Source organism: Dermacentor andersoni, chromosome 4 (assembly GCF_023375885.2).
Source record: "Dermacentor andersoni chromosome 4, qqDerAnde1_hic_scaffold, whole genome shotgun sequence".
In the NCBI taxonomy this organism is placed as follows: Eukaryota; Metazoa; Arthropoda; class Arachnida; order Ixodida; family Ixodidae; genus Dermacentor; species Dermacentor andersoni.
The window spans coordinates 123,335,643-123,363,411 of record NC_092817.1 but is presented as its reverse complement, the minus strand read 5'-3'; the positions used below and the strand labels follow the sequence as shown (position 1 = coordinate 123,363,411).

General features: G+C 48.9%; 1 protein-coding gene across 1 annotated transcript; it reads right to left on the bottom strand.

The window, feature by feature from the left end:
• Positions 1-10,132: 10,132 nt before the first annotated feature.
• LOC126537567 (uncharacterized) lies at positions 10,133-22,813 on the bottom strand. Its single transcript, XM_050184682.3, has 7 exons — positions 22,647-22,813; positions 18,922-18,991; positions 16,684-16,772; positions 15,182-15,253; positions 13,166-13,267; positions 11,838-11,891; positions 10,133-11,545 (listed from the first exon to the last, which is right to left on the bottom strand). The coding sequence occupies exons 1-7, from the start codon at positions 22,695-22,697 to the stop codon at positions 10,331-10,333; spliced, it is 1,653 nt and encodes a 550-aa protein (XP_050040639.2). The 5' UTR covers positions 22,698-22,813; the 3' UTR covers positions 10,133-10,330.
• Between the last annotated feature and the right edge of the window lie 4,956 nt (positions 22,814-27,769).

The following is a 27,769-nucleotide window of genomic DNA, read 5'->3' as shown; positions in this document are numbered from 1 at the left end:
GCTGGTCTTCAGGGCTCGAGCTTATCAGTTGGGCCTCCCACTGCTCGACGGTTGGTCCGGTGATGGGCGGTGTCGATGGATTTTGTTGACATTCCCATACCATGTGGTAGAGGGTATTGGGCGTAGAGCAGAAGGCGCATTTGTGAGTATAGGTCGTAGGGTACATTGCGTGTAGCAGGGTGCCGTGCGGGAATGTGCCGGTCTGTAGTTTTCGGAAGATCACCGCCTCTTCTCTTGTCAGCTGGGGATGCGGGGGTGGATAGATCCTTCTACCCAGTCTGTAGTGGCTCAGGATATCGGCGTATCTTTTCGGGACGCTATCTTGTTGGTCTACCGGTGCTCGTGAACCTGGTGGGATAGCCCGGAGAATGTGATCTCGGGCAGCGGCATTAGCCGCTACATTACCCGCCAGGAACTCGTGTCCCGGGGCCCAGACAATGTACACCTCTGGAAAATTGTCTCGCTTTTCGAGGATGCTCAGGGCTTGTTTGGAAATGCGGCCCTTTTGGTAATTTCTACATGCTGTTTGTGAGTCGGTTATGATCGTGATTAGATCTTCCTTTCGCTGGCCCGTAGTGGCCGCCAGGGCTATCGCCGTTTCTTCCGCGCAGTCGATGTCTGGAGTGCATACCGAGGCCGCTGCTACCTCTTGTCCTTGGCCGTTGATCACGCTGATAGCGTGGGCCGCTCTGTTCTTGTACTTTGCCGCGTCGGTGTATCGGACTTCTCCTTGTTTTGGTCCTTCGTAGGCCTTACGCAGAGCTTTCACTCTCGCTCGCCTCCTTTCTCTGTGGTATTCAGGGTGCATGTTTCTCGGGATGCTGGCCACCATGATCTTCTCCCTCAGGGGTAGAGGAACCCGCTGTTTTCTGGACTCATATTCGACTGGGTACCCCAGTCTTATTAGCGTGTCCCTACCCGTGCTGGTGAGCTTGAGTCGCTCTATCTGGCTCGTCTTGTGGGCCTCTACTAGTTCCTCCCAAGTATTGTGGATGCCCAGGCTGAGTAGCTTCTCCGTCGACGTCGTCGGTGGAAGCCCCAGTGCCAGCTTGTAGGTCTTTCGTATTAGGGTGTTCAATTTGTCTCTCTCGCTGTTCTTGAGACCCAGGTACGGGGTGCCGTAAGTGACTCTGCTGATTACCAGGGCTTGTATTAATCTGATTGTGTCCTGCTCTTTCAGGCCGTGCTTTTTGTTTGTCACTCTTCGCACCAAGTGCGCGACTTGGGTAACTGTCGCTTGCAGTTTTTTAATGGCGGCGAGACCGGCACCGTCCTTCTGGAGAGTGAGGCCCAGAATACAGAGTGTGTCCACCTTGGGTATGTTGACTCCATTTAGTGTCAACGTTGGGTCAGGTGTCTCCTGCGGAGGCCGCCCTCTTGTCCTCTTTTTGAGGATCAGGAGCTCCGACTTTTCCGGCGCGTATGAAAGACCGCAGCGGTGCAGATAATGCTCGGTCCTGTCGATGGCTTCCTGCAGGGCGTCTTGTTGTTCGCCCGCCGATCCCGTGCACGTCCACATGGTCAGGTCGTCTGCATACATTGCGTGACGGATACCCCTGATGTTCTCCAAGAGGTTCGGCAATCCCCTCATCGCTATATTGAACAGCAACGGGGAGATCACCGACCCCTGGGGGGTTCCTTTCTGCGGTATTTGGAACTTCTCGGTCCTGAGATTCCCCAGGCCTATGGTCACCGTTCTACCCGTCAGGAAGTCCCGGACGTAGTTGTATGTCCGCCGTCCGCAGTTGGTATGTTGTAGGCTGTTTAGCACTGCTTCGTGTGAGACGTTGTCGAAGGCTCCCTTCACGTCGAGTGCCAGGATGGCACTCTTGTGGAATGTGCTGAGGCCGTCGATGACTTCTTCTTTCAGCTGAAGCAGAATGTCCTGGGTGGAGAGGTTAGGCCGGAAACCGAACATAGTGTTCGGCAGGTGCCCACCTTCTTCCAGATAGGGCGAGAGACGATTGTGGACCATGTGCTCGAAGAGTTTTCCCGCGCATGACGTGAGAGAGATCGGACGCAGGTTCTGTAGGTTGATGGGCTTGCCGGGTTTCGGGATCATCGTTACGTCCGCGTGCTTCCAGGAAGCCGGTATACTGCCGTTCTCCCAGCTTTCATTGATAAACTTTAGTAAGCTCTCCGTTGCCCCGTCGTCCAGGTTACGGAGGGTCTTGTTGTTAATTTTATCCCTGCCGGGCGTCGTGTTTCTTGTGAGATTTCTTAAGGCTGCCACGATCTCCGACTTGGTGAAAGGTTGGTCTAAATCAGGATTGGGTTCCCCGTCGTACTCCGGGTGAATGACCGGCTGCGTCTTCCGTTGTTGCTCGTCTCCGATGTATTTCTCGGTGATCGCTTCGAGCGCTTCTTCTTCAGTTCCCTGGAAGTTGTGTATAAGTCTTTGTATGTGTTGCCCCGTGACAGTTTTTGATTCCGTCTTCGCCAGAAGGGTCTTTAGAATGGCCCAGGTCTTTCGGTTGCTGAGGGTTCCCTGTAACTGGTCGCACATTTGATTCCAGTTCTGACGTCCGAGTTTTTCAGCATACTCCTCCGCCTGCCGCGAGACTGCGGCGATGCGGATCTTGAGTTTGCGGTTTCTCTTCTGCTTCTTCCATCTCTTCAAAAGTCCTCGCCTGGCCTCCCAGAGGTGAAGTAGGTGTGGGTCGACTTCGGGATTGTCCGCAGTGAGTTGGATGGTCTTTGTGTACTTGGTAACCAAGTCCATCACGTTCTTGGTCCACTCCTCGATGTCCTCTAGGCTTCTGGGGTGTTCGTCTTTCCGGAAAGCAGGCCAGTCCGTAATTTTGGCCTGACCTAATCTCACAGGGGTTTTGTGGTGCATGATTTCAGTCTGGATGATATGATGGTCGCTGCCCAGAGTCTCGTCCAGTCTCGACCACTCGACTTGCCTTAAGCCAGTGGATAAGGTCAGGTCTGGGCTGGTGTCTCTGGAGACACTGTTGCCGATTCTAGTTGGTATTAGAGGATCGGTCCACAACGTCAGCTGGTGGTGTTGTGCCGCGTTGTGCACGTCCATACCCTTCTTGTTGGTTGATCGGTAGCCCCAAGCCACATGTGGAGCGTTAAAGTCACCCACCACGAGAAGTTTTTGACCGTTGGTGACTTTCTTCACTTCTCTCAGGAACTTGTCCAAGTCCTTTAGTGTGTCGCGCGGAGGACTGTATACATTCAGGATGTAGAGGCTCTGCAGGGTTTTCTTGGGAGGAACCAGCTCAATCAGAGTGTGTTCGATTCTGTGGTTGATTTGGTGCTGCTGCGTCGTGTAGTGCTTCTTGATGAGGACGGCGGTCCGGGTCCTTCCTTGGGCAATGTGCGTTTTGTAGCCGCACATCGTAATATTATTTGTTTCTGTTTCCTGTAACGCGATGACGTCAGGTTGGTGTAGGGTGCATAGGTGAAGTAAATTTTGCCGTTTCCGATTTATTCCTCTGCAATTCCACTGCCAAATTTTGAGGGTTTCGGTCGCTTCTTTCTTCTTTGCTATCTTATTCGCCATCTTGGCTTCCCAGAGTCTCGTTCATCTGGGCTTCTCTGATGGGGTATTTTGGCTTTTTCCTTGCCTGCTCTTTTTCCCTTTCTAGAATGGAGATGCGTTGGTTGAGTTCGTTGCCCATCTGGGTGATCTCCTGGCGGAGCGTTTGTACGGCTGCTTGGACGGTGGCTGCCACAGATTTGCTTATGGTGTCGACGGCCTGAGCCAGTTCGGCTCGGAACTCATTTCTCAGTTCGGCCTTGTCTTCGGTTCGGGCCTTGTTCATCTTGTACTCTATTCCCGAATCGAGGTCCTCCATCGGGGGAGTATGTTCCCTCGGCGGCGTTGGTGTTGTGGTCAGTTTCTGCTGTTTTTGCAATTCGTCAATGAGATGTTGGAGCTTCCTCTCCAGGGCTTGTTCCCGGGCCTGAGCTCTTCTGTCGCGTTCCTCCTGACGACCTTCTTGCTCTTCTAGACGTTTCATGAGCACTTCATTCCGCTTCATCAGGTCGGCATTTTGCCTTCTAAGAGAGGAGATGGTTTCCTCGTATCTCTAATTTCGCTCTTGTGTCGGCAGTGAGGGAAATGAGTCGGTTGTCGACTTGGAACTGGCTATCACTTCCGCCCAGGTGATCTTCTGCTGTTGTTGCTGTGGCTTACTTGTTCCATATTGCGAGGAGCTTGAACTTGTCTCCCTTGTTATAGGTGGTTGTCGGCCTCTTGATTGACTTCTCTCCCTCACGTACAGGGGTGGGGGTCTTGGCTTGAGCCTTTTCTCGCACTCCTTGCTTGCCGTCTCGTGAGGTAGTCCACATAGTTTGCACTGCAACTGGCAATCATGATCTGCTTGTGGGTTATGCACCCCGCACCGGTTGCAGATATGTTTGTCTGGGTTGGGGCATACGTCCTGCCGGTGGCCGATTTCTCCGCAGGCCTTGCAATACTGTACCGATCTGCGGTATGGGCGACAACGTGTGTACGAGCCGGCCACCTTCACATAGAAAGAGATGTGCGGACCTTCGAAGGTGATAACTGATGAGGTGGATTTGCCGAGCATCCTCGCATGCAGGATGCCACAGTTGTTGGCTGCCAGTAGTTCCGCAAGTCGTTTCTCCGTCGTACACGCAGTGATACCGTGCACGACTCCACGTACTGTTCCTGGGAGCGGTTTGATGTACGGCGTCATCTCGTATGTGCTTGAACGAGAAAACCAGTCAAAAACACAAAGGACAAGAAGAGATGTTCACACCACAACGACTGGATGTGGCCGCCCCAAGTTCGATGCTGCTGATGGAACCGAGCTTCAGTGCGTAGTCCTCGTCTGCGGTGCTGGCAATTATCAGGTTCTGCTTCCACTGCGTTTGGATGGTTACGTTCGCGCAAAATTCTTTGAAAGGAGAACCACTTGCCCTTGCAAGTCCTTCGGTGATCTTCTCGTCCGGCCAGCTGGACAGTTTCATGCCGGTTCTTGGTCGGTATACCACCTTGTAATCATTCTCTGGCAGCGGCGGCGTCACGCGTCGCGGCGGTGGCTTGCCGTTGGTTCGGCTTCCCTGATCTTGCTGCCGTTGGTGGTTGCTGTTGGCTTGTATGCTTGCTTCCACTCTCGGGTTGTTCCTCGCGTTCAGTCCTCCTTGCTGGTTCTGGGGGTTTTCTTGCTTTTCTCCCTCTTGTATGCGGTCCTCGTTCAGCGCCTTCTTGTTTTTTCTTGCCTTGATTGCTTGGAACCATGGGCCAGCTTGACTCAGCGTCTTGCCGCTGTTCTCGTCGAATTCCATGTTGCTCTGGACCGCTGTGGAGTCTTGGCTATTGTTCTCTATGTCCATTTCGTGAGCACTGCCGTTCGTTTCGCCTGCCATTCTCGGTGCTCGCGAGGCCACGCGGGCCCGCTCCTGGGGCGCGTGCGGCGTTCGGAGAACGGCGTTCGAATATGTCGAGGTGCTCGTTGCTCGGTGTGTCAAGGTAAACAAATCCACTCACCGCGGTAATTCTGGCGACTTTCGATGCCGATTGCCTTGTCGAGTTCAATCACACAAAATCGTGAAGTTTGGTTAAGGTTAACTGCACAGTCACCAGTTTGTTAAAAAGGATTGCCCGAACCGACACGGCCTCAAGGGGCGTCTGGAGGGCAATCTGTTGACAAGCTAGAGATTTATCCGCAAATATCGCAACACCGCCGGAGGCGTTAGCCTCGTTGCGGTCTTTGCGATAGATTATGTACTGACGCAAAACGTTTGTCTTTGTGGGTTTCAGATGTGTCTCTCGAACACACAGCAACCTTGGATTATGTTTGTGTAACAGTTCTTTAATGTCGTCAAGGTTACTTAATAGTCCTCGTACATTCCACTGTAGTATTTGTGTTTCCATTGTGTTAATGTGCTGGGTTCTGTGTGTTTAAGAGATAAGGATTAGCTCACGGGCCTTTTTCAGGCGCTGTGACGGGAGTTTTGTCTATTTTGGAGCGATCGAGAGGGCCTCGCCGCTCCTTAGGCGCTGGTGGCGCCGTCTTGCTGGTGGTTGTGTCCATCGGCTCTTGCGAGGCGCTGAACACGCGCTCTTCCGAGCGCTTTGTTTGGCGTGAAGGCCTCGGCACGTTGGACGAGGCCTTTGAGGTCACCTGCCCGGAGGTAGATGGCCCCTTCTGCTGGGTTGGCGTAGCAGAGCTAGCTGCAGGCGCCGGGGTGGGGGGGGGCGGATGGCGTCATTGCCGCCTCACTGGGTGTGAGTCGGACAGTCGCCGGAGACCGTTGTGGCGCTGCCCCCTGACGCGCCACATCGGCAAATGTGTTCTTGGGCAGGTAGGATACCCGCCTGCGTGCCTCCTTGAAACTAATATTTTCCTTTACTTTTATCGTCACAATTTCTTTTTCATTTTTCCAGGATGGGCACGACCGCGAGTATGCGGCGTGCTCCCCTTCACAATTTACACAATGGAGAGTGTTCTCGCAGGCTTCAAAAATATGTTCATGGGCACTGCACTTCGCACAGGTTTGACGGCCTCGGCAGCTCTGCGAACTGTGGCCGAAACGTTGGCATTTGAAACATCTGAGCGGATTGGGCACATATGGCCTAACACTGAGCTTGATGTACCCTGCCTCGATTGACTCGGGCAGGACACTTGATCCGAAGGTGATTATCAAGTGCTTGGTTTGGATTTCTTTGCCATCTCGCCTCATCTTAATTCTTTCGACATTGATTACATTCTGTTCACTGAAGCCCTCCAAGAGTTCAGCCTCAATGAGCTCCAGCAAGTTATCGTCCAACACAACGCCGCGGGTGGTGTTCATAGTACGGTGCGGGGTTACTGTTAGTTGGTTATCCCCAAATGACACTAGCTTAGGCAGTTTCTCGTATTGCTTCTTATCGCGGCGCTCCAAGAGGAGATCACCGCATGCCATCCTGGTCGCTTTATAACCGGCTCCAAAAACATCAAAGTCTTTGATACAAGGAACGGTGAAATAATGCGCCCTGGTTTGCCGGGTTTTTCCGAGTGAACTACATGGAAACGTGGGAAGTTGCTGACTTGGCGTCCCAAAAACTGAAAATCTTCATCGGTGCGCCCTCTTTTCTGAGGGCGATCAGGGAGTGGAGGAAAGGAGCTAACCATAAAGATGTGTGAGATTTCGGCAGTAACGCCAGCCACCCACCGTGGAGTTCTACAAGGGGGCGCTGCAGGACCTGTGAAACACGGCCTGCAAACGCCAGCTGTACATTACCACTATAACCAAATATGAAATTACCTAGATTGGCTATTCACACAAGGTTAACCCTTGCTGCCCGGAAAAATTGGAAGTAAAGGGGAAGCCAGAAGAAGACAGAAAAGGTGGAAAGTAAAGGAAAGACGAAGGTTGTAGGGAGAGAGAGACAGGAAAAGGCAACTACCGGTTTACCCCGGGTGGGTCAGTCCGGGGATGCCGTCTACATGAAGCAGAGGCCAAAGAGGTGTGTTGCCTCCGCCGAGGGGCCTTAAAGGTCCTGACACTCAGCATCGGCTCAACCCCCAGGATCCCCCTTTCACCGGACACGGCTAAGCCGCGCACGACTACACGCGGGAGGGTCCAACCCTCGTGTGCTCGGGTACGTGGTGTCGCAACACACCAAACGCTTGCTGACGCAGACGCCCCTGCGGGGTGGCACGAGAAGTAATTAGACTGTGTCACGGCCCCCATGCACGCGACCTCCGCTTTGGTCCTTCCTGGCATTGAAGAATTCTCTTCGGTTAAGCTGTGCAGAACGTGCAAGTCTTCGCTCGCCCAAACTAAAGTGCCTTTCTACTCTATGAGCCATGGGTACAAATATCTGCCCAAGCGTGCCCACCTACCCCCGCTCAACTGTATTGCGGAGCGCATGATTCCCCCCCTGTACCCTTAATTCATGCGAGTGCGAAGACTTCTCTATAACACTGGCAAGCGCGGCGCGAAACCACAAAACAGTCTTTGTGAAATTCTGCAATCCTCCTCCTCCTGTGTTTACCGAGTAATTAACCTTGTATGGTTTTTGCAACCCAGTGTGCATGACTATGCGTATCATGTGTGCAATAAAACAACAGTTTAACAACGACATCACGACTACAAAAGATTTAATTAGCAAGAGGTCCAGCAACGGCTTAGCAATGTACTGCTTAGAGCCAAAGAAGTTGCTAACCCTTTCGCTGTCACTGACGTACCGGTACGTCATCGCGCTTCCCCCCCACGGTGTCACTGGCGTACCGGTACGTTCTCTATCGTGCGTTCAAAATTTCGCGCCTGAGCGCAAAAACAGGCGCTCCTGGATTGTCCACGCCATCTGTTGACTCTTTCTACAAGTTCGTATATTCGCTCCGACCTGTGTTAACCCATGTATTGAAGAGTACGGTGCGACTGCCCCTCCCCACTTTCTCTTTGCTGAGTGGCGCGGTGGCTCCGCGTTCGCTGGATCATGCGTCGCGCGCGTGTGGTTATGGGTTCAAGGCTTGTTCTGCTTTCCCCGCTGGTTTGAAGGTTTTTATTTTTCTTCTGTTGGTGTGCCTGCTACGGCGCGTCAAGATCAGGCGCACGTGCCGTGCCGTTGCCTCTCCGAAAAGGGTGACTCGATTGCTGCTTTCGCTCTCTCGCCGCACCCTCGCTTCCGACTTGCAGCAGTAAACGTAAAGCCCTTCGAACTTTGTTTAGCCTTTTTCCATCTTCCTCTGTCTTCTTGATCACGCAACGTCCCATTTCTCTCCGTTGCGCGGGCGACTGAAAGCGCATCCACCCTGCGCGCGGTTACTTTCGGATGGCTCGGCGCGCGGGACCTTCGTCTGCTCATGGGAGCGGTGGCTGAATTCCGATTCAGAATACGAGCCGAGCTCGGATTCGAACTCGGGCAAGGTCGCATGAGAGGAAGAGGGTTCCGCATCGTCAGATTCGGATGTTGAACGGATTTTATAGTCAGGCTGATGATGATGATGATGTTTACTAAAAACAGCTGCAGACACTGAAATGTGCATATTGCATTGACTATATTATTTGTATACCAATCATAATCAAAAATAAATTGCTATGTTCATTCCCTGTTATGCTCGTTCCCTGAAACCAAGCCGACACTGGGGGTGCGTCACGGCCAGAAACGTCCGACAGCGAAAGGGCTAATTTCGCCCAGAATATATACTCCGTAGTCGGCGCAGCCAGATCGTTTCTAATATTTTTCAGGCTGAAAAGAGGAAATCGGTACCTTTTACATTATTATTTCCCTTTAGTTAGCTTTTCTTTTTCATTGTTTAGCTTTTTTTAGTAAGCATTTATCTCTTTCTCTCTCTCTCTCTCTCTGGTGGAGTGGGTCGGGTTCTTATGCTGTGGTTGATAGTGTGGTGACGATGCTTTATTCAATGGCACAACCCCACTGTGGGGAATAGGTCACGAACCGGGTGGTAAAACGATTGAGAAAAGGACAGGAATGTAGATGAATAATCAAGGATGACAAAGAAACCGAAATTAAATGAAGTAATCTACATTCTAGTCGCAACAGCGCGGCTCTCACTATCAATCATAAGGTTCGGACACCCCATTCTCGACTCCCCTCCTCCCCTCCCCTCCCCTCCCCCCCCCCCCCGCCAAAACGCCAAGGCAGACATTGTCTATCATAGACTTCAACTAGGTTGATCGTTGCCGTACGGATGCACAACTGCGATTGGTCGCAGCAGAAACCACGTGCCTCAGTGCGCGCATGCGTTACGCAGGAGCGCGTCGGTCTTTGAAGAGTGCCGCTGTATGTTAGCAGCGTTAGCCGAAAGACGGAGAAACTCGATGGCTGCGAGGAGCGGCCACGACGGTTTAACAACGAGACGTTGTTCCTCACTTTTACGATTACATTCTGTTGTTTGCGGATAAATTTTCGTTCTCCCCTACAAGCCGCTTCATGACCAACCTCTCACCCGCCGCGGTGGCTCGCAGGATATGGCGTTCGGCTGCTGAACACGAGGTCGAGGACTCGATTCCCGGACGTGCCGGCCTCGAATGCGGCCGCCACGGCCTCATTTCGTCGTCCTTGAAATTGGCGAGGGCAAAATGCAAGAACTCTCATCTGCTCAGTTAAAATTTGACACTGACAAGCTATGCACATCGTGCCATATCCCCGAGCCAGACATTTGTAGAAAAGCAGGTAACGTACGCTCGGCATCTGAAACATTTACTTGCGCAAAACTGCGAAGTTGACTATATACGCTGTCGTCAAATCGACGTAAGACCTCTATGCGGCGAACTAGTGAGCAAGTAACACCACTTCAACTAACTACATTGAGCCGAATATACAGAGTCTCACATAAAAAAACGTTTACAGGAAAAAGAAAATGCTTTCTCCGATGAAACACCGAGACTGCATTTTCTACTGCTTATTTGAAAACTCGTCTGCTGGTGACTTCACAGGCGACTCCGCTGACGACGTGAACGACTGCATCTTAGGCGAAGACTTTTTCGTCGACGTATGCGGTTGTTTCTTTGAAGACTTGTGCTTAGTCTTGGACTTGTCGCCGGAACGCGACCGTCGCCTCGAAGTCCCCTTCGACTTGCTCTTCTCCCTCCTCGTCGACGTCGTCGTCGTCATAGCGGACTCCTCCTCCGACGTCACGCCTTCTGTGGCCTGCGCGTACTTGTCCGGCGAGACCGACTGCGTCGAGCCGCTGCTGGGCGATGGCGAGGTTGACGTCATGTGCCGGTGGCCGCCTCGTCCATGTCGCCGCAGGGCTGAAGGCAGCTCGGCTGCTGCCGTGCGTTCAGCGGCTTCGGCAGTCGCGAGAACGGGAGCGTCCTCTCGAGCTGTAAGAGGCTGGGAAACGTGCTCTTCCTCCCCGGTCTTGCGGTGTTTCTTCTGGTAGTGCCGCGGAGACCCATCCTGCTGGTTTTGCAGAACGGTACGAGCCGACGGGGACGTTGGCGAAGACGACGCCATGGAGACGTTGCTATCGGGCAACGGTGCCGCCTCTGGCACGGGCTGCAGTACATTTGCCACCTGTCCCGTTGGAGACATGATAGACAGGCGGCGACCGGACCTGCGCTCAGGTAGGGCACGTTTCTTGCCCAGCGCGCCGGCGGTACTGGAAGTATCACCGCCAAACTCGTACGACTGCTTGCGCGAGCTGGGCCTGACGGGGGCCGCTTTGCAGGGCGAGTCGTTGGAGGTTTTGTGCTCGACGTCCAGCTTGAGACCACCAGCCCCATCGGTAACAGCGCCTGCGTCCTGAACGATGTCGTTAAGATGACTGGTGCTGCCGCGGCGGTCAGCGCGGTTTGAAGGACGACGCTGTGCCGCCGCGGTGCTCCCTTGGCCGCGGAGGTTCGGGTCGTCGGACCCAGTGTCGGCGCCCATTATGCTCCTCCTCCTCGGCACGGATCCTGCCCCGTAAGGCGTGCGTCGTCTGAAGTGTGCCGCTCCTGTCCTCGACTCCGTCGCCTCGGCGCCCGTCGTCCCGCTGCCGCCACTGGTTGCGGTCAACGCCAGGACAGCGGGAGATGTGGCCTCCGTGGCTCCTTCGACGACAATGGGCAGGTCTGCGGCCCCCAGCCGATTGTAGAGCCGGAAGAAACGGTACAGCACGTAGAACTGGGGTGAAGGGAAGTGAGAAAAAAGACGCGGCTATTTGGCTGCTGAACCAAAGCGAACACTTAACTATGACTGATGTGCCTTCAAGGGCCACAGGGTGAATTCGAGTGCACAGAGCCAGGAAAACCACAAATACCGCGCGGCAGCTAAATAAAGTGTCCGAATCTTTGAACTATAAGCTTCGGAACCTCTTTCTGCATGCCCTGCGTTCTTGTTTTTCAGTGCTAATGCTGTTATTAGGATTTAAAACCAACTTAAACGGCAATAGCGCTCTCCTTGGTGCCGAGCTTACCTTAGCCGCTTCAATTGAACATCGGATCACAGCGTTCATTATGAACATCTCCATCTGCACATGGAAAAAAAGAAGCCCAAGAGTCTGATTAGTGTTTGTATGAATCGTTATTGTCTTCACCTTTATTTTGCATATTAAACACGTGCGAGGCCTGCATTGTTACGCATTCATGCTTACAACGTGGTTCGTTTCTCGAAATGATCGGTTGTCCTCCTCGGCAGGTATCGATGGTATAAAGTACTCCAAAAGCTACCTGCGGAAGTTTTTTTTTTCTTTGGTTACTTCGTATATCGTTGGAGAGCTCAAGACCGCCGAAGCCTAATAATTGCTTATGAAGGTGTCCTGGGCTCAAAGTGCGATGTACGTCGGTGACAACTCTTAGAGTGACGCATATGCAATAGAAAGGGACTACCCGTGCTATGTATACTCAAGTACAAGGAGGCGTTAGCGCTGATACCAAGTAATAATAGAGAAAAAGACAAAAAAAATTGACAAAGTACCACATCTGTCATTTTCCGCTGCACTCAGATTCAGTTGTTGGCTACATATATTGCATCTGGGTGTCCTAGGTTAAAAAAAATATTTTTTTTATTGTGTGTTATTTATTTAATTAATTTAAATGTAATAGCGATGATATATATCATAACGATGTGTTAATTTTGCTACATTTTCAGTTTTTGACCCTACATAGCGATACGCATACTTGCAGTGACTGTTTCTTACCTGCTAACAATGAGTTATGTTATCGCTCGGGGAAAGGAGCGCCTGCATGCAACGGAACATTCTCGACTGTTGTCGCAGATTCCATTTTCCTGTCTATGTTGTTGCCGAACCTTACGTAATCAGGTTACACGAGCGGCGTGAACAGAGCGCTAAATACTGAAAGGCACGCGAGCACCAGCGATTACGCTGGAACCGTCGACGAGCTATGTGTAAATCGCCGACGCGCGTGATCCGCACGGAGATTTTCAAGAATCGCCGATTGTGCTCGCCGCTGTCGTTGTGCTTCGAGCGTGACTCGTCTTTAGGTTAGGTCAATGAGCCGTTAAGTTCGTTACACCTAGTTTTGGATACCTTTACTGTCTGACCCTTCCCCGACACTATACGCACAACGTGGCGGTACTACGGGAAGTACTGTGTTGTAGTACTGTCCGTCCAAAGTATGGCCTTGAATTATCTAATGCGTTTTCCGAGGTTCAATATACTGCTAAACATTTTTACAGCCTGTCTCCTCAACTCTTGGGAGAGAATTCTCGCCGTGGATATAATTCCAGATTTTTTTATCTGTTACAAACACAAGCCGAATACAACCATGAGCGGATACTCACGCTCCCGCTTGTGTGGTAATTGTAGACCATGTCGGTGCCAACGCTTGCCGGTGACGTGGTGACAGACCAAATAATGAAGAGGAGCAGCGCACGTTTTGGTTCCTGGTGCCGAAAAGGAAAGAAAAATGACAGAAAAATTGTAGCGCAAGCAAGACGTGTCACTTTACCTGATACGCGTACTAGCACATTGCTCGATAATGGTACACTTTGTACTTATATCGAGCAAATGATACATATACTTGTACCGGCCGCTAACCAAAATCGCTAACAATTTCAACTGCCGTTTTAAAAAATAAAACAAAACGTACAACATTTCGGGGTACAAATATCGGACGCATTTATATATACAACCACATTAAACATTAAGTAAGATCTGGTGTTTCAGTCGCCAAAACCATGGTGCGATTATGAGACAGTGCACGTCGTAGTGGCGGACTCCGGAATTCTGACCACTTGGGTTTCTTTAAAGGGACACTAAAAAAAGGGGGGGCGGGGTGAAAAATGATTTCTTCTGCATGAGTAAATTACCGTTCTACAACACCAAAAACACCACTCTTACAACGATAAGACGTTTGGTAAGCCAGAAAAAGCGCAAGAACAAAATACGGGGGCCGACGCCTACTTAAGTTTCCGCACCTGGGGGCTGTGACGTCTTGGATTTTGATGGAATCTTCTAGGGCCTACTCATTATATATAGCGGTACAGGTTGTCTACATTGTGTTCCAAAGGAACCAAATATTCAGCATGGCAAGTTTCGGGAACCTTTATTCAGCCAACGCGGCCCAAATGCGAAATAATACTTTCGAATCCCTGACGTCACGCTGACGTACCGGCGCTGGGGTTTCGGCGCGAAATTCAAATACTGATACTTGGACCTTCATTTTCTCATCTAATATTCAAACTAGTTTTTTTTAAAATGACTGCCTGCAGGATTCTCAAACAATGCTTCATTAGTCTAAACTGATTTATTGTTTCGCTTTAGTGTCCCTTTAACATACACCTAAATCGAAGTATACGCAAGGGTCTGCATTTCGCGCTCATCGAAATGCAGCCGCCGCGGCCGGGATGGAACCCGCTGTGTAGCTATAACAAAATTTGTGAAGCTATAACTAGGGTCCTGGAAGAAGGACCCTGCTATAACTATGGAGGCTGTATGTACTGGTTGCGATATACGCTTTGCCAGGAAAACTATTTTGTAATCTGAGAAGTGATTCTTGTCGGAACCTTCGGCATAAAAAACTTGCTAGTACGTTTCCAAACACAGCCCTCCCAGTAAACGTCATTCCAAAAGTCATGGACTGAGACCGCACGGTGTTCGTATGACGTTGCATTTACTCAGTCTCCCCATAATCGTTCGCCACAATATTCGAGACGCAACTGTTCGCGCCATTCTCAAAAATTTCAAAACAATGCCACAGACTAGTGGCGCCATCTATCAATAACAAGCTGCTTTACTTTGGCAAGCTTGAGCCGCGCGAAATATAAATCCATCAAAAGCCTGTCTTCAGTCATTTCCTGCGTCGATCAGAAGCGCGAACTGTCGCAACGCACGTAATACATTTTTTTTTTTTTCACTTCTGAGAACAATGTAATTAGCGGAAGGGTTTCTCCTCCCACATAAGCAATTCGCTCGTGCATAACAAGAACAGAAGAATTTGCGCGTGGTTTTTGGAGCAGTTGGAGATCAGGAAGCAGATTCACCAAGCTTTTCGTGAGTAACAGCTGTTTGTAACTGACCGATCGCGTTCGATAATAATGTGTCCGCCATCCCGATCGGTAGACATCTGCTCTTACAAACAATTCTAGCGTAAGAACTTTTCTCTGACAAACTGTATGGCCGCAGCGCTACTGAGACGAAGACAGACAAAAGTACAAACTGTCGGGGTATGCGCTGCCTTAATGCCTTCTGCTCTTCTTTCTACTTCCTTTCTTGTTGAACGTTCATGAGGAACGTTTGCCAACTGGCCAAGTTTTCTATTATGGCGTGGTTTCATTTTTGTCGAGTATAGCGCTTACCTTCAGGCGAGCAATCAACCTTTGGCGGTATCCGAGTGCCTGCTTACGGGTCGCAGTAGTACGCTTGTCCATCTGCAAACCGAGGCAAACGAAACTTGAAGTTGCACAATGACAGTCGTCCTCGGCTCTAAATTTGTATCGAACTATATACCACGCATCGCTTAAAGGAACACTAACATGATATTTCCGGCTCTTTATTTTGTTGCGTTAAATGAAGGTCGCGGACGTCGACACCCTAGAAAAAAGAATACTGGCATGTCTCAGAGTATTCTAAATAATTTAATATAATGTTTTTATTTTTACAGCCAGTTTCATTTTCTCTCCCAGGAGGTCACTGCATCGCGAAGGCATGACGCTGAAGTTGGTCACGTGGGAACAGGACAGTGCGACGTTTCCGGCTAGTTCCGGCTGGCTCGGTAGTCTGCTATGCTGTTACATCGCGTTTCACAACGAGTAGTAGCATAGGAGTTGATCGCTGAGATGTCTTGCTCCCACGTGATCACCTCGTTTGTCATGATGTCACGACCCAGTCACTTACAGGGAAACGGAAACGAAAACGAAACGGGCTGTAAAAAGCTATTATAATAAATTGTTAACCTGAAAGCATTATATGCCCCATGGAGCGGAAAGTAAGGCGAGCGTCCGGAGTTAACATCCGATGGTACCAAAACCCACGTGACCACGTGAAGTCACGTTTCCAGAGTTGGACCAGCTGCTGGGACTCACACTGCGAAATCCCACGGTGAACTGCCGCGGCGTCGGACGGATGCCGTGGCCCACACCAAAAAAAAAAAAATGACTTTGTGCAATTCGAAAATTGTGTTGACCCACGTTCAAAACCGACCTGGCCCACTCCGAAAATTGACTTGGCCCACCCACAGTATGTGGGTGGGCTACCCTCAAAATTGACTTTGTCCAATTCGATCACATGACTAAGTGAGAAGTATCGCGCGGAAGAGACAGAATGCTTTAGCATTCAATGCAGGTAGAGCGACTTAAGTGCCTCTAACTTTTATGGAGCACTATGAGGCATGCCGATATTTTTTGTAGGGTTTTGTGGTCCGGGACCTCCATTTAACGTAATAAGATGAAGAACCGGAAATATGTCAGTACTACTCCTTCAATGTTTCCAGAAAAGAAGCCACCGCCGCATCAGAACATGCAACGCGCAGCACATACCACATGCAGTCGTCGCGGTGTCGATTCACAGCGTGTGGCCCGTATTTTCGCCTTCGTTTCATGTATGTCTCTTCATTTTAAATACTCTAAGCAAACGTAATTAACGCTCTGTTGCAATTATCCTGGTATTCCGTTTCTTTTTCTAGCCCAGTTGTCTACGCGATACCCTTTGATAGTTCCCACGCCTAGAAGGGCTGAAAGTAGTTGGGCACGAAGCCACGCAACGTCCCTTAAACCTTACTGGATACTTGCCCTACGAGGACATGACATCCACGCTCGGCAAGCAGGCTGTATAGCACGCGTACAGCACGTAGCATACTTACGCCCCACACCCCGATGATGGTCATGATATCCACAATCACGCTGACTGCGCTCTCGAAAGTCTTCACGCCGATGATGTAGACCATATGATCTGAAACGAAAGCGCGGTGAAAGCAGCAACATCGTTACATCTGAAAGCAAGACGATAAACAAGGTGGAGACAAGGGCGTTTCGCAATGGCCTAGCAATTCAACTGTTCTTGATCCAATCGTTATCAACGAACTGGGAAGCTAAAAAGCGCATTTACATTTTACGAGGGTTGTTCAATAAAGATATCCTCCGATAGACTTCGCGTTGGCGTGCATTAAGGACATTTCACACAGGGCTAGGCGTGTATCGCCATAAACTGGAGGAAAATATTCAGCCCTTTCCTAATAGCTATTTTTGTTTCACCGGTCCGAAGACTGAACAAGGCGGGAGCATGGAGCCAGTGGAGTACAGGGCAGTTGATAACTTTCTAAATCTCAAAGGCAACACACCCCAACAAATTTTCCAAGGAATCACGACGGTGTATGGGACAGATGCCTCTTCGTATGGCGCCCTCATGTACTGCCATTGGCAGTTCTAATGTGGACGGAACTTGGTCGAAGCGGCACCGACTCCCGGTCGACCTCATTGCGCCACTGTTACAAAAGGGGAGACAGTAATTTGGAAGACCACCGCATAACGATTCAAGAAATAGCTAAGAGTTCAAGATCAGTGTAGTGTCCATGGGAAATATTCGAGAATGTTTGCACATGCAAAAGGTGTTCGCGCGTTGGGTTTCTCGTTTGTTTACTGCTCTTCCCAAGGAGGACCGAGTGATCTACAGCCGTACGGCTATATACCTGCACGTGCCTTAAAATACAAGATGACTTTGCAAGCGTGATTACACTGGATGAAACATGGGTTTATTCTCATGAAAAGGAGGCACTACGACTCACCATACCCTCCCCAAAAAAGGTGCGCATGCAACCTTTAGCTAGCAAGGTGATACTGGCATTGTTTTTTTAGATCAGCAAGAAGTGGTGATGGCAGATTTGTTTGCCGAGAAGCGCCACCGTAACGGGGACCTATCACGTAAAATTCCTGACATAATTAAGGGAAGCCATCAAGATCTGCACGCATGGCCCGCTGTCAAAAAAGCCGCCCTGAGAGGCAATGCTCCTGCTCGCAACTCGTGCGTTGCGCCTGCGCAAGTTGAACATGCTCAGACAGATACGAGATTCTTCGCCATCTCTCTCTCACTCCCCCGACATTATGCCTTCAAATTTCCACCTTTTTCCATATAGGAGTTATTTGTTTGAAAATCGGGCAATATCCTGAAGGGGATACACGTTCGTCGCCGAAGACAAGTCAGGGCTCAGGGCCCAACCTGAGGACTTCTACAAAACTGGTGTAAAGAAAGTAAGGCAAACGGCAACAAATATGAAAGCTTGCGTGCTCCTCAGCCCACAGGAAGTGGGTCAGGGAAAAGCTTTATTGAACGCCCCCCTCGATCAACAGCTTCGAGCAGCAGGCACAATCACCTCTTTTGCCAAAGCCGGCGCAATGAGGTGTGGGAGTCCATACATAAGCTTACAAAAGGTGATTCCTACTGCTAAACTATACGAGTGCTTACTCTGTAAAAAAAAGAAAGGAAAGAAAGAGCTCATTACCATCGTAACGACGACAATGACGCCACGAACGTGATAGCCTGCGCAAGTTTATCTATTGGTGTGCCCTGATTAAAGTGCCCTTGCTTGAAGTTATGTTCCTCACAGTTCAGTGCATACCGCAAAAACAATTTGCCGGCAGTTTCATATACACCTGTTAACTATAATCTGAGATATCACATAACTTTCCACTTCCATATGGGCGCACGTAATTTATGCACACCCGCTGCGGTAGCCCATGCAGTGGTATAATGCGGTTGCGCTATATACTGACCTCGAGGTCGCGGGTTCGTTCCCAGCTGCAAGGGGCCGCATTTTGATGAGGGAGAAATGACAAAAAAAAAAAACCTGTGAATTTAGATATAGGTATACACCTTAAAGAACCGAAGGTGGTCAAAATTCTTCCGGAGTCCCCCTACTACGGCGTGCCACATAATGAGATCGTAGCTTCGGCACGTAAACCCCAAGAATTTAGCTTTCTTTCACCTTTATTTGTACGTACGCCTTCACGAACTTGAGCGATCTACAAAATCACGGCGCCCAGCTGTTCTGAAAGGTAATGCTTCGTTCGTGTGCTCACGACGCGAAATCGCTCAATGCATTTACCTGCTTCCTTGTTGTTGAACCTGCCTTCAGGTGGGAACACGTGCACCAAAAAGATCACGAAATTGTTGACCTGCGAAGGTAAACCGGTTCCACATTATTAGCGCCGTGCGGAGAAGAAAGAGCGCGTGTTACGTGGTTAACGGACGCGCGCGTGCTTTTCCACATAGCGGCGTGCGAAACGTACCCATTTTTTTATACGGTTATAAAACGTGTACCAGCGATCGCCCATAACATTAAGATTTGAGATATGTTGCAACAGTGAATTAAGCGCCACAGATACAAAAGTGCGGTGCGTTAAAACAGCGGCATATTCACATATACGCAGAAGTTGGTTGGATGCTTCTTTTTTAATTATTACTAGTTAAGTTCTTTCATTCAACTTTGTTTCTGTGAACAACGTAAAAGCCCGCGTATATTATGAAAATTTATTTCAATTGTTGGCCCCAAATTTCCGCCGTACTATAGGCTGATCCAAACAGAAATTCCAGCCAGAAGACGGGGTCAAAGTCTTGGTTTCGTTACAACAGAACTGCTTGTTAGCCTAGTTGGCGCTTGCTAAAATACATATTTTTTGCCGCAAGCTAAAACACACACAAGAAGAAGACACATAGTCGGGAGTGCCGCCCGTGTTGTCTTCTATGTGTCTTCCTTTTGTGTGTGTTTTAACTTGCGCGCAAAAAAACACGTCTTTTGGTTGCATTAATACTGCATAGCTGTCATTATCCTGAATTGAATTATGGGGTGTCACGTACCAAAACCACGATATGATTACGAGGCACGCCGTAGTGGGGGACTCCGCAATAATTTGGACCACCTGGGGTTATTTAACATGCACCTAAATCTAAGTACACGGGTGTTCTCGCATTTCACCGCCGTTGAAATGCAGCCGTCATGGGCGGGATTCGATTCCGCGACCGCGTGCTCAGCAGCCCAACACCATGGCCACTAAACAACCATGGCGGCTGCCGTCATTAACCTCATCATCCTCTATAGCGTAAATGAGACACTATCAATATATTGTAACAAGACGGCGTGATTGGGGCCGCCATAACGTGCCGACATAGCAAGCTTTTTAAGAAGTGCACACAGCGGCCGCATTTCGGAGGGGGCGAAATGCGAAAACACCCGTGTACTTAGATTTAGGTGCACGTTAAAGAACCCCAGGTGGTCGGAATTTCCGGAGTCCTCCACTACGGCGTGCCTCATAATCAGAAAGTGGTTCTGGCACGTAAAACCCCTTAATTTAAGAAGTGCAGCATTTCGAACGCGCTCGACAACACAGAAGGTGAGCTGTGAAAAGAGTTCTCGGGCAAGGAACTGTCCGAGGAAAGCGCAACCGAGAGACGATGATGTTTAAAGTAGTAACTCCGATGTGAATAAATGTTTACACTTAGTTTGCCTCACTTGTATTATACGCGGATGAAACCTGTTTTTTTTTTTTTCGTTTTCGCTATCCCAAAATCTTGCCTCCTTTAACATATGCAGGTCTGTATTATATAGGCTTTTACGGTATCTTTCTGTCTAACTAACACGACATATTCACCACGCTTAAGTCACAGCCTACGCCCTATTTTCATTCTTTTATATATAGAGGCTAGAAATAAACCCTCTATCAGTTGTGACCCAGCTGATTTCAAACTGCATTCAGAGCCCGCATTTTGTAGGAAGAAAATAAAACGCGCTTTTGCGCTCCCGATTCGATTCGAACTGCGTTGCAGATGAAGCACTATTGGTGATCTGAGCATTACTTTATATTCCGAAATTCGATCCGCTCCTTGAGCATGTAGATTGGATCGAAACGCAGAGCTGCGCATTTTATCAATGTCTGCAATGACCTGTACGTTGAACTTTTTTGCGGTGCCCGGCACAAGGGCTCATGCTGCAGAGGCTGAATCCACACAGTGCAAATTCCGGCCTTCTCAGCTACGCAGTGACCCCTCAAGTGTTATAATACGCGTCTCGTTTCAGCGTTAGAACTGGAGATAAAACAGCCGAAAAACGAGCTATCGAGAGCGATTCTTCGTTACTTTAATATACATGATTCCGACGAGGGCGGGTCGGATCAGCGGTCGTGCCAAGACATCACGACTTGTGGGTGTTAATATAGTGACCGCTTCTTGTGGGCCGACATCACAGCTACCACCCGTGTCAAGGCTATAGAGAACATAGGGTGCCAACATGCACAGCCTCTTTCGCACTCCACTGCTCAATGTGAACGGCACAATTTGCCTGACAGCACTTACCCAGGCCTCGCCAGTAGAGTCTATATATGGCTAGGTCGATAATCAGCATCAGCGCCTCCTTGAGTCTGCCTTCTCTGCACACTGCGTTTTGGCGCTGTTCACTTTCTTTCGGGAGCGTATAGCTGAGTCAGTGTGCCACGTGCAGGCTACCTGACTCCAACCGACCTTACTCCAACAGCCCAGCCCCGGGGGTTGCGCAGTCTGACCGGAAGTGCTATTGTGAACCCATCGTCAAAATTTATTTAAGGATAATTATGGGGCGCCACGTGCCAAAACAAACATCTGGTCATGAGACACGCCATAGTGGGTGACTCCAGAATTGAAGTTTATTCAGGAAAGTACACAGGAAATGTTGTACAGGGCATCTGAATCCCTAGCTGAAGGCTAGTTGGGATCCATGCTAGTTATAATTCACAATCTTAACACCAATACGAAGAAGTGTAAATAAATCATATATACATAAACATTCATTTAAAACACAAGGCAGGGTACGTGTATGGGGTTCTTTAACGCTCCATGGGGTTCTTTAACGTGTACCCAATGGACAGTACACAGGCGCTATTTTTGTTTGACGCGCTTAGCGATAGCATATTACAGAAGGCATTGTCGTTGGCCTACATAGTTGCTACCTGCTTTGAGACAAAATTGCCACTAAGAGGACGCGCACAAACCACCTACACAAGATTTAATCACGACGACAAGAGCGGTGCTTCAAACTGATTTATTTCGCGCATGCAGACACAAGAATAAGTTTACACATGGTCGAATGCGCAAGAGGCGTCAATCACACTTGGCGAGACAACCAGCTTTCGAAGTATCTAATCTCGAGTTCTGCAGCCGTATTAACGCACCGCTTATATGTGCGCTGACTTACGCACTGCAAGGACCGTTAGTGTTAACTGCGATTTTGAGATGTAAATATTTTTGGCGAGAGCAAGAATCAGACGCCACGTGACCTAATGGCAGCCGCTCACGTTAAAAAAAAGTTAGACAGCGCATCTACAAGTGATACGTCAATCCAGCTGTATAACTTTTAGGTTACAGATTCTTTGAGTGCCGATTGTCCCGTATGGTGCGATTGACGCCTTCCGCGTATGCAACCATGTGTATAATTATACTTGGGTCTGTATCCGAAATAAAGCAGTTGGAAGTGCCGTCCTTGTCTTCATTATGGTTTACTTTTGTGTCTGTTGTTTGCAGGCGTCCTTCCAGTGGCAGCCATGTCTCACTAGCGATCCCACGTTCACCGTGGAAGACTCCTCCTCGGATACGGCGGGACAAGGCGCAACATGCGAATAGGATGCGTTGAGGTGACCTAACCGTAACATAATTCATATAGTCTGAGCAGAACAACGCCCATATATCTTTCCGTGAGCGAATCTCACCGTTCGAAGAGTGAGCTATAAGCTTGAGGAAACATTTCATGCATCCGTCAAACGAAAGGGTACAAGAACCATAGTGTTTAAATCTGGTAAAACTCACGCAGCAGAAGGTGGCGACGACAATGACGCTGTCTCTGCTGCTAATATCCATGCTTGTGACCCAGCGCACGCAGGTCTTGGCAGGTCTTCGAGCCACGGTACACGGCCGCCGCAGACGACGGCCAGTCGTTCTTCTTCGTTCGGAGCTCGTGCTCGCGCGTGATCACGCGGTCTCGGTCTCTTGCTCGGTTCTTCCTTTTTATCTCTCGCCCTGGCTTCCATGACACTCTGACACGTCTGTAAAACTGTTCTTATTTTCAAGTGTTTCTTTTCTTTCTGCAAAGATTCATGGATTTAAATTGTATCGAACACTTCCAAGTTCAGTTTGGCTCACGCCGCCCTATTCCTAATGACCTCGACCCCCACTCTTCACCAGTATGAATAGCGACAAATTTTAATGCCGTCATCGTCATTGTGATCATGCTCCGTAAGGTAGCCCTATAGAGGAAGACCAGCCCAGCCATTTCTTGTTTGCGCTCGCCGCTGTTCCTCAGCGGTGGTTCCACTCCCGGTTGCGGCGACCGCGTACTAATAGGAGTGGAATGCGAAAATCTTCCTGTACTTATATTTAGGTGCAGGTAACAGTACCTAAGATAACTTTTTTTAGCGTCCGATAAAGGACCAGAAGACTGAAAGGAATGACGCGGACACAGAGCTGTGTCCGCGTCGTTTCTTTCAGTCCTATGTTCTTTTCTGTGCACTAAAATAAGTTTTTACTGTAGGTTACCAACATGCCCAAGCTTATGCTCTTTCGACCTATAGCAGCAAGGGAACTTGGGCAAGTTGGTGTGCGCTCTTACTTGACAAAAAAAAAAGTGCTATCAAAGACTAGGCTGAAGAAGTCAAAATACTGCATACGTACTCTTGCGACAGTCAGCCTTTATTTTTTTCGCAATCTTGAAAAGGTGCGGCCTTTACGCGGAAGTGGGTCATTGTGGTCCAAGTTTTCTCGCCGTGTGCAACACCCTCTACATTTTTGTGCAAAAAGAGTGACCGCTGTTGTTTTCATAACGCATATATTTGTTCACGTAAGTACTCCAAGCAGCTGGTGCCCTCTATAATCCTCACTGTCGGTGTCACCGCTTCAGCTCTGTCACTTCAGTGCCGTCCATGGCGTTAGATATGACTGTGACGTCACAGCTTTTCAGAACGATGTCCGAATACCGCGCACGCCACGCGCTCCGAATTCTTCAAGAAACTGCACACAAGCTGCGACCCTCTTTTGAATCTTCGAATTCTTTATTGAAAATATTTTTTTCGAATTTTTGGCTGCCAAGTTACAGGTGCGGTTTTTGCACGAGTGCGGCCTTTAGTCCAGTATATACGGTATGTTGACACATGAGTGCTGAAATGCCTGTAACTGCCTTCGCCTTCTTAACTCGAGAAATCAAACAAACTAGATCCCTGTCTTTTAACGTTAATAGGGGCTGTCGTTTTATTTTTGATAGCTTGACTTCAACCTGGTGAAAAATTTTCAACACTTTAGCTTCGCAGTTCTCTGAGAAAAACCCTTCCGGCATCACCATTAACTTTCCTTCGTTATCAGAAACGCACAGCCTAAGGTGATTCCCCACCAGGTAGCCCACGATGATATTCACAAGCGAAGGCTTCTGAAGTTACTCTGACACTCGGAATCTGTTGATGGTGAGAAACTGTCTCCGTCTTCAGAACTCGTAGAATCGGATGCCACTACACGACTCTTCTGAAGTGGCCATTTTGTTAGAGCTGGCCGTCCATCCATCCTGCAAGTTCTTTGGTTGCGAACGGCATGGAGCTATGATTGTTGAGCAATGGTACGTAGACGGACGTGTCTGCTTAGAACGACAGAAAGCTAAGCTAGTTGGTAAGGATTTATAATGCAAAAAAGGGGGCGTTCGTGTTGTCCGCTTCTCTTGTGTCTGCGTCTGCACGCCTTACCCCATTTTTTGTGTTATGGAAGTGTCTGCCATGTTTTGATTACGGTGGTTAGCTGAGCTGGTATTACAGAATCGGTTTACAATTTGTAGACGTGGACGATCATCACTGTCGAGCACATTTCTCGTTGGCCGCATTCCGAGACAGAAAAATTGCATTCGTGACCATACCACACCGGTGCCAATGCGAAGCATGTTATTGTGATAGACGTTATAGCGGTAAACAAAAAACAAAAAAACTTCGCAGGTGCATGCCAGTGCGAGTACCTGATACACCAGATAACGCGAAGCGGTATATGGGAGTTGTTGTACCCTTCGGAGCATTGTAGGGGTCTATTTGATGGCTGTTCTTAAGGATATTTCAAGGAAATCTACGGCGCAATCAAGACGCGCACAGAAAACTGATACGACAGGACGGGCGTCGACTTCCAACATAATTTATATAGATCTAGAATTCGCTTTTTATGCCCATCTAAGTGACGCTATCATGGTGAACAGGCTACAGAAACAATAACAAAGCGCAAATGATTAGAAATCAATCGCGTGCGTCAGTCAGAACTATATGAGCAGAGAGTTGCCCAGAAAATGCAGTTCCTTCTCGAGAAGGAATAAAAGACGGCATACTGACAAAGGCGTCACCCTTTCGCCTGGAAATAGGCGTATATTCTTTCCCCTCGCAGTCTTATCTTTAGCTCCGCCTCTAAGCTTTGTTTCAGTGAACGACTTTGGGTGACATCCGCATTTCTTGCAATGTGTGGCCATTAGGCTGCCAAAAACTAATCTTGAGAATAAGTCGGCGCTCTCACGCCCGATCGTTAAAACACTGAGCGGTCTCTCCCACAACTAAGTGGCATGAGATACACAACCCATGACTTGCACTCCGTTAATTTAGTTGCATATTTTTTATCGCACGCCTTATTTTTCTTGTGGTTCATCGTAGCACAAATGTTTGACACTTTAGAAGGCGCAGACATGACAACGATAACATCATGAAGAGAGGCTATCTTCTTAAATATTATGAGACAATGCACGAATGTAGGGGACTACCTGTAGGAGACTGAGTTCCTTGTTTGCTGCATCACATGGGCATTTCCGATGCACGTGTCGTTTTCTTCGGAATACTTTCACAAATGCTGGAAACCAATGATGAAGGGAAGACGATTTATAACCGTCTCTTCGAGGCTCCCACGAAGACTTCGTTGCTGACTCCCGTATGGCGGATCTACAACGTCCACGGAGCCGGTAAAGCGCCACGTGAGAAACTAAAACTACGGATTATACCGGCTGAAAGAATCACGCAGCGAAGGTGTTGTCTATTCGTGTGAGGGGTACGCAAGGCAAATTTCATTTCGTAGTCAATGATCGTCACGTTTAAAGTGGACATTCGGAACCCCCACTGAGGTTGCGTGACCGAATGGTAGCGCGAGATGCCGAACAAAAGCGGCTGCAAAATCCCTCTTGACAGCATCGCCGTAAAAGTTTTTTGCGTGCGCATTCGTCGAAAAAGTTTAACCGCCTGCATCAGACGACACAACTAGTCCGTACCATAGTTTCTTGCTATACAAGTCATCAGAGCAATTTCCAGCACGTCCGCACGCGCATGCGCGCGTAGATAGACTTTAGTGAGACTATACGCGTGCCTTACACGGGCCGCCGGTAGACGAGCGATACAGCATGGCACTGATGATTGCTGGTACATGGATTGGTCTAAACTGCGCCCTTCTGGCTTCTAGGAGGGGGGGGGGGGGGGGGCACAACATTTCCGGTTTTTTGTTGTAGCCTAATATTGTCGTCTCAAGTCTGCTGTATGACAAATAATATCATCATGTACACTAATTCCTATCAACGTACGTGTATATCGTTATCATAACGTTGAAAATAAAATGAATGCTTTAATATCTACAAAGTAAGTACACGTGGTGAGTGACGCTTTCAAGGAGCGGCCAAAAATCTATCGACACGCGTACTCAGAAATGTGGAGACTTACTTCCGCAGCCTAAATAACCTAACGGAATGAAGTAGTTGTGAACGTGAAACATTCTGCTGCTCTTAAGGAATGTTGCGCGATTAACGTGAAACAACACAGTGGAAACCCAAAGAACAACAAATAGTAAAAAGAAAGCCGCACTTTTGCTACCTCAACAAAGCCATAACAAATCGCAGAAAAATTCGTGTACTATTCATCCTTGTCGTCATTTCCACAGTGATTGAACAACTGCAGCGCCCGATTTTCCTGTACGAAACCTAGGTAACTCCATAATCCGGGCACAGCCTCCGAGACCTGGGCGTGCATTCTCGGAGGCTGTTTTTTGCGGCTGCAGTTTCTTCCGCGATTAGCAAAGACCGCTAAGAGCGTAGATACCGTACTGCGCTTGCGCGACTGCACGTCATGCGGTGTCGTGCACGGTACTCTCGAAAACTGGTACAACGAACATAGTACAACTGCACAGCCAAATCTAAGAGTCCTGAAGAAAGAAAGGAAGTAAAATCTGTACTCGAATATTGAAGAACAACATTACAATTCAACAGACCACGAACTGGAAATGTGGAAAATAGAACCGATGTAGCTATAGGGCCAAAAATTGTATGACAATAGGAAAGGAAGAAAGGATTAACTATAGAATACAAGAAGAAAGGATAAATTGAAATACAAGAAAGATAAATTCGAATACAAAGGAACTCAATGATGAGTGAAGTAAAGGAGGGCGTGACAGAGAGGACAGCCATTCAACGGATAAAATTAAGGAATATCATGGAGGGCAATCTAAGAAAAAGGGAATTTCACAAATTTTGAACGCCAATATATTTTTATGCTTGTTACGAAGGAGAAAGGAAACCTGCATGTTTAACTTCACATTCTCTTTGCAAATCTTCTTTACATTGCCACGTACACCCACCGCAGTAGCTTGTATAGTGGCGTTGGGCTGTATAGCTCAAGGTTTCAGGTTCGGTGCCAGCTATGGCGGCAGCAATTTGATTGGAGTGAAATGCAAAAGACGCTCATTTACTTACAGATTTAGGCGCACGCTAGATGGATGGAAAAACTTTATTTTCGTCAGAAGGCATGTGCGGACGATTCCGTGCTAGATGGCCATCAGCTCATGGCTGACGGCGACCTGGGTGGCCCACTCCACGGCCCTGGTCTGGACGACCGGGTCTGAGCTGGCCAACACGGCCTCCCACTGCTCGAGAGAAGGATCACGCATAATAT

What these genes read in the sequence shown, in the direction of transcription:
- LOC126537567 (XM_050184682.3), bottom strand. Translation starts at nt 22,697, where the DNA reads ATGGATATTAGCAGCAGAGACAGCGTCATTGTCGTCGCCACCTTCTGC. An exon ending in CCATCATCGGGGTGTGGGGC is followed by an intron (nt 15,254 to 16,683) that starts GTAAGTATGCTA and finishes CTCGGTTTGCAG; the next exon opens with ATGGACAAGCGTACTACTGC. An exon ending in GGTTGATTGCTCGCCTGAAG is followed by an intron (nt 13,268 to 15,181) that starts GTAAGCGCTATA and finishes TTTCGGCACCAG; the next exon opens with GAACCAAAACGTGCGCTGCT.